This window comes from Scatophagus argus, chromosome 17 (genome assembly GCF_020382885.2).
Source record: "Scatophagus argus isolate fScaArg1 chromosome 17, fScaArg1.pri, whole genome shotgun sequence".
Taxonomy (NCBI): domain Eukaryota; kingdom Metazoa; phylum Chordata; class Actinopteri; family Scatophagidae; genus Scatophagus; species Scatophagus argus.
Genome location: NC_058509.1, coordinates 13236641 through 13248829, shown reverse-complemented (window position 1 = coordinate 13248829; position 12189 = coordinate 13236641). Strand labels below are relative to the sequence as shown.

Here is a 12189-nt window from a genome sequence, read left to right as displayed (position 1 = left end):
AATCACAGTTTTTAGCAAGCGCTAGCAACCATGCAGAAGCAATTGTTGATTGCTAAATGGGATTATAAAAAGGAACATGTTGCTCATTCCTCTGGAGGGACACATACAAGGGTTTTGTTCTCTACTGTTGTATTCCCAGTTCAAATCTAAGGTGGTTTCCCTCAACAAAATCTGACGTACAACATAAAACAATTAAACACTGAGGTTGGTGGAAAAAGGAATTATTGATGCAGAAAATTGATTTTTGTAATGAAATGTAATTGAAACAAGTTGCTCTGAAGGATGTCTCATGCAGTGATTATAAACAAGCTCACGTCCTTTTGTGTGTTTGCGTTTGAGTGCGTGACTTTGTGTGTGTGTGTGACTCATTTATTTACTGTAATTATTCTGATATCGAAAAGTGTATTGGGCATAATTTGCTAATACTCCATGTACATTTGAATGTGTGTCTAAGTGAGTACATGTTAATATGCAACTTCAGGGCTAGTTGAAACAGGTTTCACTGCATATCAAATTACAGCACAAATACACACACCTACACTCCCACACACACACACACACACACACAAACACACACATTATAGAATCTACCAAACCACAGCGGTCCGCTGTCTTGTATAATGGGCATTGTACTGTGAACATTAGCTGTCTATCAACACAGCTCAGCATCGTTCCACGCTACACTGGCACTGTGGGTGTTTGTTTGTGAGGATGGGCGTGTGTGTGTGTGTTTGTGTGCCATAATAGATGGATTCAGGTATAAACAGCTGGTCCTCTTCAACTGGGTATTTAGAGTGAGGCACAAATCGGATAATTAATTGTGATAGACTTCAGCACTCATGTGTTTCAGTGAAAACACTGTCATCACTTTCCCCACTGATTCTCCTCTCTTTTCTTTACCAACGTTTTCCCTAACATAAAACCTCTCCTCACTGCAACTCTCACTAAAAGTATGATGAATTCAGGGTCAGTTTGTTGAGGAAATGAGTTTCAAGAGTGGGATTTCATGGCTCTTCAGCTTGCAGATAAATCAGTCATTGATTGAGGTAAATGACCCTATGTTGCTGCCCACACAGGCCTTCATCCACATGAGTTGAAGATCCCATCAGCCTTTCTGTCCATGTGTTAAAAGTTAAATTTTAGCCCCAATGGCTAGTGAGAGTGACAACTCCTTGACCAGGTGAATTTGCTCCCATTTTTATTATCTGAAGTTTCAAAAGTATGTAGTGGAAGCTGAGAGGTTAAAGCAGTTGTGGAGAGCTGGTGGTACAGTGTTTTAAATATGATGGCTAAATTTCAGATGGTCCATAATGTCCGGCTTTCATTCTGCTGAAAAAATCCTTAAAGCTGTACTCATCAATAATTATAATAGCAATGGATCGAATGATAAGGCCTACATGTTATGTAGCACATGCTTTTCACCATCTTTCAGGTTTATGTTTTTAGTTTCACAGTTTTTTCTCTCTCACCATTCTTATCAACTTCCTTTATAACCACAGCAGGTGGTTGTTTTGAACAGAAAGCTCCGATCTAGCATACTGTACACTACCTCATTAGCAAGATGATACACGTCCAGGGCTGCCAACTTTGCCTCAGTTCGAAGTGAGATTTGTTCCTGCTTGTCACTAACCCTAACCATGAGTAACATGTATATGTCAACTTAACATAACTGAAATCTGGAATTTTTGATATCCACGTGACGAAAAAGACAACTCTCTCCTTAGAGATGCACTGAACACTATATCTCTATAGGGAGATACAGAGATACAGTGATACAAAACTGCATCTCTCAGGTTTGATCACAAAACATCACGTTAATAATTATTATACTCTAATAAGAACATCAAGAACATTTAATTTTATCATCATATTTTTTTTCTTGAAAATAAATCAGCTAATCGTGTGTATGTTCGCAAAAGACCATTTCTGTTGAATCAAAAAGTAAATATAAAGAGTATTAATCTTTTACAGTATCCCTAAATTGTAATCATTCCAGTATTGATGTCCCAGGTCCCAGTTTTTATCACAAACCGCAGAAGATCAGGTGTGAGCCCCCACATCCAGGTCTGTCCAATCAGGTGAAGGCTATAAGAGTAGAGAAGTGACCAGATCAGCTTCTTATATCTCTCTTAAAATCTCTCATATCAGATGACTCGTTAGATTATGCTGTGATCATTCCATTCCATTAATTGCCTGTTACATACATGCAGGTTCACTTCCTCACTTTTACCGTAAGGAAACCATACGTGTTTGAAGTGTTCTGTCAGTCATGTCCACATGAAATAAAACTGGTTCGTATTTTTTATTTTCTCTCTGCATTCGCTCTCTCCTCCTCAGGTTATGGATTCTTAAATCAGGAAAAATAATCGTTTGTAGGAAGACTTCTTTGGGGAGTGATATTTTTTTTAACTCACCTTGAATCAGAAAAACACACTGGAAATTAATTTTTGTCATTGCATTGGGCGGGTTTAACCATGCATTTTCCTTTTTATTTTTATTTTTTTTTAAAGGAGCTAGAAACTGAGATAAGTGAGACTAAACTTGCCACTTTTTATTCTTCCAAACTCTATACAGAAAATATTTCCACCACAACTCCAATCCCCTGTCCTCAACAATCATGTCGTTACTTCAGCTCTTTTTCCTTCTCTTATGTTGTCTTTTCCTCCCTTTTCTCATGCAGACAGCAACTTTATCCTGGCCAATGCACAGGTGTCAAAGGGCTTTCCCATTGTCTACTGCTCTGATGGCTTCTGCGAGCTTACAGGCTTCTCCAGGGCCGAGGTCATGCAGAAGAGCTGTGCCTGTAAGTTCCTGTACGGGCCAGAGAGCAGTGAAAGCATCATCCTCAGCATTGATGATGCCCTGGAGGAGCGCAAGGAGTTTAAGGATGAGATCATGTTCTACAAAAAGACAGGTAACCAGCAGGAAGCGGATTTACTCTTTAGTTGTGACCGTGCTGTTTGTTCAGGTGTTGTTGTCTGTATTGTCTTCACTGATTTAATTTTGATGCTCCTTTGTTCTCATGCCAACAAACTTTAATATAAAACTCAGACTCTATGCCTTCCTCTACCATTTAAGTGTTGGAACCAAGGCAAGTAGACAAGCACAGACTGCCATTAGAGAGTGCACAGACAGTGAGATTACCATGTGAGACATTGCCTGTATATTTCAGCAAACGCATGACAAGTCTTTATGGTTATTTCTGAAGAAGTCACATTAAATTGGCATAAATGGACCCAAAGATAGAAGTAGTAATGGCTGGATAAATGGATGCATAAGGGTTTTTTATTATTATTGGCACATTCTCATTAGAAGATGATTAAACAAAGTAATCAGTCACAAAATATCCCCAGTTATTATTTAATGCTGAGACACATTAAACTTTCATAGCTGTCAGCTTGTGACTCCTTAACCCTGTCTCCTTCGATTACTCTGATAGCTAGCCGTGGTGCACTATGGTTTGGTGTGTGCCTCGCTGATTAGCCAGCTGGTCAGTGAGCAAAATGGAGTTGAAAATAATGAGCACATCTAGGCCTCAGTGGATACATGCTTGCTGTGATGTGGGAATGGTGCCATGTGCCCCTGCATGCAGAATTTTCTTTACTTCTATGCTTCATGTTCTTGCAGTGCAAATCTACAGACTTTTTTTGATTAAGCCCAACAGCATATGTGTTTGGTGATGAATTTCTCTGCTGCAGCTGTGTCACAAATCAAGATTATCATTTCCACAGCACTGTAAAGACTGGACAGTTCACTCCTGACCTTGGAAACGTGTTATTCTAGGCCCGGTTAGCACTGCTTCTGTAGCTTTAGATAAATTTGATAGATTTTTAAGATGTTATGACCCTCGTTGTACACTAGGACGGTTGTAACAATGGAGTGTCACTATTTAAAACAGTTTTGCTCTAATACATAGTTTCCATAATTGACACACTGAAGTTTATAATGTAGCAAACTTGGTATTAGAACTGCACAAGAACAAACAGAAGATGTGGGTTTCAGATGTCTGTAACCAGACAGGACAGAAGCTTGAGTGGGTCAAACAGCCACCTCACTTTGAGATGACAAGGCTTCATCACTGACTCTAAGGATTTTTTATGCTGTATGCTCTTCTATAAATGACTCATACAGGTATCATGGTATGTGCATGTGTCAGATGTTGTGCCACTTTCCTTTAAATTTTCTTTCATTTATAAAGCAGATTTGGTAGATGACTCAGAGCAGTTTGCATAGACAAAGCCTTGTTAATACCGTCACAGATGTTACTGCCTACGCCACTCTGTCTCTTGCTTTGTTGTCTTTTCTGTCACACCCCTCGGTCTCCTTTTCCCTTCTGTTCCCTTTCACTTTCCTTTTGTTACCTTTCATCTCCCTCTGATGATAAAATTTCCTTTTCCACATAGTACAGTTAGTGCCAGCTTATTTGTCTGTCTCCCGTGCTTATCTTTCCTTTTCTTTCCCTGCCACAGCATTTTTATGTTGTCTCATCCCTCTCTTTCTGTCTGTCACAGCAGTGTCCTGAATGTAAACGTAGCTGATTGACTCGGTTTGTCCTCCGTCTGTCAGCCTGAGAAAAGAGAAAGCTCCGTGTTCGCAATCAGGAACACTGTTTCTCTCACTGTGTGCTTGATAGTGCCGCCTTGCCTTACACACATGCAGATATCCACACACACACACTCACAGAGAGACAAAACCAGGCAAGGAAGATTTAGTGAGTGGGAGTGATGGGAGGGGAACTCCGTGGGAAATCCCTCTTAATCAGCAATTCATTTCTAGTCACTGAGTCGAGAAGAATGAAAGGTAGACCAAAACCTCCCCTCTGAAGATGTTGATAGAATCTATGGGGAACAAAACCCCAAATTCCCTTTAGTCTCAGATGAAACATTTAAGTTCTTGGGAGCAGACAAATAACCTTCTCCCAATAAGAGTTCCAATAAGGAATTTGTTAAAAAAAAAAAAAAAAATCACACTATCAGGAAAACATAACATGAGAAAAAGAAAACATGAAAACTACTCCTATGTCTAATAAAAGCAGCAGCAAAAAAAAAAAAGATACCAGAGGCACTGTCATGCATATAGCACAGCATGATGTGGATTAGACTAAATTTGATCTGACTGATTCATTAACAATAACAACCTAACCTCTGAGAAGCTCCAATGTGCAACATAATTTCTGCACTTCTCACATAAAGAGAAAGGGCATTTTATTGCCCAAATTGGAAAGGAGTCTGCTATACAACGGCCCATCGAGGACATCTGAAACTCAGCTTGTCAGGCTCAGCCTTATGTTTTTAGACTTGGCTCTACTTAATTGGATTTTATTCTGTCCCAGTTCACAATTCTTTTAGCATAACAATGTGGTGTGATCCGTGATATGCTGCCATTTATCTTATTATCACACCAGTATTAGCAAGTAAAATGTTAGCAGTACTGTTGTAGATCACAAGTAGTCCTGCAGCATTAAACTCACACACACACAGAGAACTTGTTTGCAAAAAAAAAGCTCATAGTACACAACCAGCAGTGCACCATTAGCATTCATTTGGAGTCATCTTCTGGTCATTTGGTAAAAGCAAGTGTAATTTTCAAACTAAATCGAGCCTACAGTGATACGATAGTCAGGACAGCGACACTATTGCTGGTCCAGCCCACATGCTGACCTGCAGTTCCTCTGAAAATCAATCTGTTCAACAGAAGATGGGACCTCAGAGATGGGTTCATCTCTTGTTGTGCCTGGAGAACAGTGACTTTGTCTATTTACAGGCTCTGTTTCCCCAGAGGGACTTCCTTCTGTAGATAAAGGCTTACTAATAAGTCTGGGAATCTTTGAAATTGTTACTCTACACACACACACACACACACACACAGACTCAAACATTGATTTTAGAAAAACATTGTAAATCCAGGAGTAGAATCAGAGATACTGTATAAAAGTGTTAACAGAATTGTTTTTCCTTTTCAGCGGTGCTGTTCTGGTGCCTGTTGGACATTGTGCCAATTAAGAATGAGAAGGGAGATGTGGTGCTCTTTCTGGCTTCATTTAAGGACATCACTGACACTAAAGCCAAAGCCATCCAAGAGGACAAGAAGGAAGGTCAGTATGCAGATGTATGTAGAAAGCAATGTTTTCCAAATAGACATCTTCCAAAAACATTCTTCATTATTTTATTTCATATTGAGATGTGGAGATATTTTCATCAAAATAAACTCTTAATTACTTCGATAAAGTTAGTAGGGGCTTTTCTGCCACTAACAACTTGGTTTGTATAACACCAAAGCTTAATAGCATGAAGAGAGACTTTTAACAATGATTATGGACAAAAAAAAAATTACCACATGTTCTTAAAAAAATATGAGCAACCTTGACCCGTACAGACAGAACAGCATCAAGGGGCAATCCGTCCATGCTGGGGAAGCCTTTCAAGGGTGGACTAACACCTCCAATGTGACCCAGTTTGTCAGAACTATGTGAACAATGTGTGCAAAAGAGGGAAACCCAGGCTTTGTTGTAGACAGTCACCTTCTCCATTCTCTCCTTTTTCTGTCATGGGTAAAATATCCCCCCTGGCTTTGTTTCTTGCTTTTAGGTGTCCTTTCCTCACCCCTTTTTTCCCTCTCTCCATCACCTCTATTTCTCATATTCCATACGGTGCTTTTATCTGTTCCCACCTTCCCTATCTGCCCTACATGCCCTACCCCCCTTAGACACAACACCGCCTCCCGTTACCTATATTCCCTCTCTAACCTCACAAGAATGGATATAAAAGCAGAGGGAAATTCATTAGATCTAAAAATAAGCATGTCTCTGTATCTGTGCTCCTGCCGTGTCGCGTCCCCCAAGGCTGCACTGCGTTATGGATGGCCCTGTCTGTTCGCCTCGTCTGGGGGTCCGCTCACACACTCACAACACACACCGCAGAAAGCGCATACTTTCCAAAGGACACTCTAAAGCGGTTATCACTGCTATTCTGCAGCTTTCTTATTGCCCTTATCCCCCCCTCAAGCCAATCTGGCCTTAGTCTTTTCCTGCAGGTTCACAGCAGTGAGAATGGAGCTCAGAAAGCCAGCAGCAATAAAGTGCCTTCTCCTATTATCCAACTCCTTGCTCAGAACTCATCACTCTAGCACTATCTACTTTATCAATTACTACTTCTATAAACCTCGAAGGAACACACACACACACACAAGTACGCCAGTGAGCATGCTACACAAACAAACCCACCCCAGTAGCACTATCACTGAAAATCTACTATACCATAATTTACAGCCTCTCTTCAACAGCAGCAACTTATCAAAGCTCAAAATTGTTGCATTTTGCTGGAGATAGTGTTTACACAGTAAGACATCATCAACCAATACTTATGGCTGGATAATGTGAATCAAAACAGGTAGCACATGTTCTTTGCAAAAGCAAAATGACAGTAAATACCTTTTTTTTTCAATCAGAAATTGAGCAATTTTCTCAGAAATAACACATTCTTCCTGTTGCATATTCATGTTTTTCTATTCAGGGCAGAATATTATGTGTTTCATCAAGCATAATGACTGATTCAGTCATCAGGAGTCAACCTTGGGGGGTAAAGTATTATAGAGGGGATGTGTACTAACTTTTGTGTGTGTGTGTGTGTGTGTGTGTGTGTGTGTGTGTGTGTGTGTGTGTGTTTACAGAGCGACGGCGCGGCAGGGTGAAAACAGGCTCTCCATTCAGTTCAGCTCGTCTGCGGAGCAGTACGGTGCTGTACCACATCTCTGGTCACCTCCACAGCAGAGAGAAGAGCAAGATCAAACTGAACAAGGTATCATCAGACACTCCAAACAATGGGGCAGGATGTAACATGATTAAGGATTGTTCAAAGGTGGGAGGGCGGGTGGGGGGCTGTTAAAGGGGAAGTTAGAGGATTGCTGTTGTTATTAACACAGTGGAAAAAAAATCAAGGGGCTGGGAGCTGAGGAGGAGTATGGTGTTTATGTAGAGAGGGGCTCTCAAGTAAGCAAATGTCTTTGCTGATTCTCTTTTTCGCATATTGCTTTAAGTTAGCACTCTACATTGCCCCTAGGTGTGAGTGTGTGCGTGAGTGGTTGTCTGTCTTTGTGTGTCAGCCTGGCAATTGACTGCCGACCTGTCCAGGGTGTACCCCGCCTCTCGCCCGTAGTCGGCTGGGACAGGCTCCAGGCCCTTTTGGGGGGAGCACAACAACCAGCCACATCACTGGCATATTATCTTATTATTATTATTATCTAAAGATGCAGTAAGTAAGATTTGATTTTAGATTTAGAACTAGTTTCTAAGTCTGCTATCTGGTGCTAGATTTTTTGTTGTTTTTTTAAACTGAGCACAAGAGCTGCTACTGCAGTTAGAAACAAGGCTGATGTGCGTAGTTCATAGAAGTTTTTCACTGCGTATACAGACTCCATGATGGATCGGATGTAATAAGTGGATGCAGTAAATTGTTGTCCTGTCCTTATCTTTGTCCTGTCTAGAATGTGTTTGGGGATCCGCCCGCTTTGCCAGAGTATAAGGTAGCAGATGCCAAGAAGTCCAAATTCATCTTACTCCACTATAGCACATTCAAAGCTGGTTGGGACTGGCTGATTCTACTCGCCACATTCTACGTTGCTGTGACGGTGCCCTACAATGTGTGCTTCATCGGTGATGATGATGACCTGACCCGCAGCACAACTGTCAGTGATATTGCCGTGGAGATACTGTTCATCATAGGTCAGTTTGCAGAATTGCAAAGCTGAGGGCAGTATTTATAGCCTATTTGTACATATATAAGTACTGGAGACTTTATAGAATTTACAATAACCAATCCCCTAATTTGTTTATTTGTCTTTTTATGTTTCCTGCCAGACATTGTTTTTAATTTTCGTACAACTTATGTCAGCAAGTCGGGACAAGTGATCTTTGACGCGCGACAGATCTGCATTCATTACCTGACTACATGGTTCATCATCGACCTGGTGGCCGCATTGCCCTTTGACCTGCTCTATGCCTTTAAAGTCAGCGTGGTGAGTGCCCACTGGCTTTTTGCTTAACCCCCAGGGCTTAATATAGAGTGAGCTACTGTACATGTACATTGTCAATTTGTTTGTCACTCATGATATTATTGACTTGACTTGAGAGATCTTTGATTTAGAATACAACATTTAATGGCTTAATGATTAATAAAAATGTCAGATCCAAGTACTGTTTTATAATCACTACAATTATGAAAAACAGGAAGATGCAAAAAAATAATAAACAAAGGGATAAAGATAGAAACTTTAACTTTAACTTTAATAGAACATTACATTTGAATACTAAAAATCTCATGACTGATGGATTGCCCTATAGCAGCAAACCGCTCTGTAATCCTGTGAACACACTGGTACGTTACAAAGTGCAACACCTCCAGCACATCTGACATTTCATAAGAATAGATTGCATGAAGTGTTTCCAGCACTGCCCCAGCGCCTCTTTGATTCTACGTATTGATTTCACATACTGTACAGGCGCTAACAAAACAATCAAACCTGTATCATTAAAACCTTTTTCTGCTTGAGTCAAATACATAGCCCCCTTAAGAATAGTTGAATGGAGGAAGACACAGAGATGTGGAGCAATTAGGTAGATGTTCTTGCCTTGTCCCCGGCTGAAAGATAACACGCAATGGAAGCACTACACTATAGGGAGGTTTTGATTGGTTGCTTATGTTTGTGCTTTTTGGCCTCTAATTTAAAGAAAGAGATGCTTTGCTGTCTTTCATGTTGTTCTTTGCTCCCACTCAACTACTGTAACGTGAATCAAAAGGTCCAATATATGGACAGGCGAAAGCAAATAAAAACGGGATAACTATTCTTTCGAGAGTAGAGTGAGAAAGGAACAAAAAAGGAAAAAAACAAGTCTGTCCAAAAAAGTATTGTGAAAAAAGCATGAGCAGCAAAATAAATAAATAAATAAACAAAACAAAAAAAGACAGGAATTTAGGGAAGGGGTGGTGGAGGAGTGGGTGCAGTGACAGGCCGCTCCAGGCAAAGGTGCCTGTTTAGCTTCAGACTCTATTAATGGAAATACCACACGCTCCCAGTAGGTCGGGATTTGGGCGAAGGGCTACTGGGCCCCAAGTTCCTGTGCCGCCTCTGCCAGGGAGAACTGGAATGGCTGGTAATTGCAGAGCTTTCTGTGTGATGTCCCCTCTAAGGACAGAGCATTCAGACTGATGTCCCCTTTGAGGACAGATGCCATCCTTCACCAAAATGAGCCAAGGGGCCTCAGCGGTATCCCTCCCCAGGGTTCTCCTTTCTTTTGTTTTTATCGTATGTCTCTGGTGTATCTGCTTTTGGCATGTTTTACAGTCTGCTGAGGGACGCCGTTTCACCTGGACTTTCTTTTCTTTTATTATTTGTGTAAAATCTCTATTATCTTTATCTCTCTCTGTTATTTCTATTATTGCCTTCATCATTTCTAAATCCCCATGATCATTCCCTCTGTACTTGACTACAGCTTGTTTCTTTTTTTGTTTCGCTTTAGTTTTCTTTGGAGGAATTTCAAGGGCACTGAAAAGGGTTTTTTTTTTTCAGGATCTACAAACAAAACAAAAAAACAAATGTACATTGTCAATGTCTTTCACTGTGCTTCAGTTTTCTAAACTAACCAGCTGACTGTCCATCATTCATATTTTCAGGAGGTTAACATCAAAAATCACCTAGACAAATTGATAGGCAGTCATATGATGCAATCACTAGTCTCCTAGAGATAATATCTTTGCACCAGGGGCAAAAGACAGCAACATGCTATTAACTGCCATAACTGCTACAGTTATTATTAAAGCTCCTGTGAATATGTCTCCGCGCCTGGAGGTCTAGTTGGTATTGAAAAGCAGTGTTATGCATGCTTATTGGTCTAATACTGTTGCAACAATAAAATAAATAAGAATAAACATGACCAGTCACACTGGTGTGATTGGCTTGGAGCGCTAAAGGCGGAGCTGCAGGGGGAGAAATAATGAGCCTTTCTGTAAAGTTACATTCTTGTGTTGCACAAATACTGCTTTGAAAAGGAGAGGGAATGTAAGCAATCAAGTATCTAAATGTAAATTTCACACCTGACGAGCAGAGGAAATGCAAATGTGAGTGACAGGAGTGAGATGGAAGTTGCACGGGAGAAAGTTGAAGGAAAAAGTGGTAGGAGGTGTGTATGCATTGTTGGCTATAGTACATTACTTACTGCTCATGCTCCTGGAGGAGAATGGGATGTGGCACAGCCTGCTCTCTCCATAGGTGGGTTGTGTTGGGGAGGGAGGGTGTGATAGATGGTGCAGAGGAGCTGGAGCTTCTCCCCAGGGCTCGGTAGGAGGCTTCATTACCCCTCATGCTGCACCAGTTCTCTATTTCTCACAGCAAGAGTCCAGAAAAACTGCCATAAAACATACTGGAGACTCATGCAGGGGCAGCTCTGATAAGGACTGTCCACACATGTCCTCCTCTGAGCTTTGTTCAAATGCTCTGCTTGTGTGACATCCAAACATTTTCTCTCTCATCTATCTTCATCTTTCATCATCTCATCATATATCTTTCATATATCCACCATCCTCCATCTTTCTCCCTCTATTTATTTTATAATATATACCTTCTCCATAGAATTTCTGGCCCACTTTCTCAGTCCCCAGTCACACCCATGCACACACTACACAAATACACATGCAACATACATCTTCATAGAAAGATTACAAATATTACCCATGTCCTACATTCTTCTAAATAATACCTGTTGTATACAACATATATATATATATATATATATATATATATATAGTATACATATGGCCACATGGGGATACACAGTGAACAGGCCCTCAATGACAGGCTGCTGGTGGAGATTGCCTGAGGAGCAGGTGCACAATGGATGACATTTAAATCACATCTACAACACATGATCTGTTAAAGAGTGACATGACAAAGCATGGAGTGGAGAAAGAAAGAAGGATTAGGGGAACACTATGTGGCAACGGCGAAGATTAAAAATCAAAAACAAACACACCTGTGAACAAGCGCCTGATTGCTGTAATTGATAATTTGATATTCAAGGATGCTTCATCAGGAAATCTTCATATAGATCATAGCGTTGATGAACCATTTGTCAAGATCTATTTATAGAATCTGTAGAGCATTTGTGCAGCCTGGAGAGGACGTGAAGCATTGTTAAGG

At 40.6% G+C, this 12189-nt stretch overlaps 1 protein-coding gene across 1 annotated transcript in view; it reads left to right on the top strand.

The window, feature by feature from the left end:
• kcnh8 (potassium voltage-gated channel, subfamily H (eag-related), member 8) overlaps positions 1-12189 on the top strand; it is a 46674-nt gene that overhangs the window by 10925 nt on the left and 23560 nt on the right. Inside the window, exons 2-6 of the mRNA XM_046416869.1 lie at positions 2681-2914; positions 5963-6094; positions 7669-7796; positions 8482-8719; positions 8855-9012. Coding sequence (XP_046272825.1) covers positions 2681-2914; positions 5963-6094; positions 7669-7796; positions 8482-8719; positions 8855-9012 — 890 coding nt within the window. The remainder of the gene's footprint in view (positions 1-2680; positions 2915-5962; positions 6095-7668; positions 7797-8481; positions 8720-8854; positions 9013-12189) is intronic.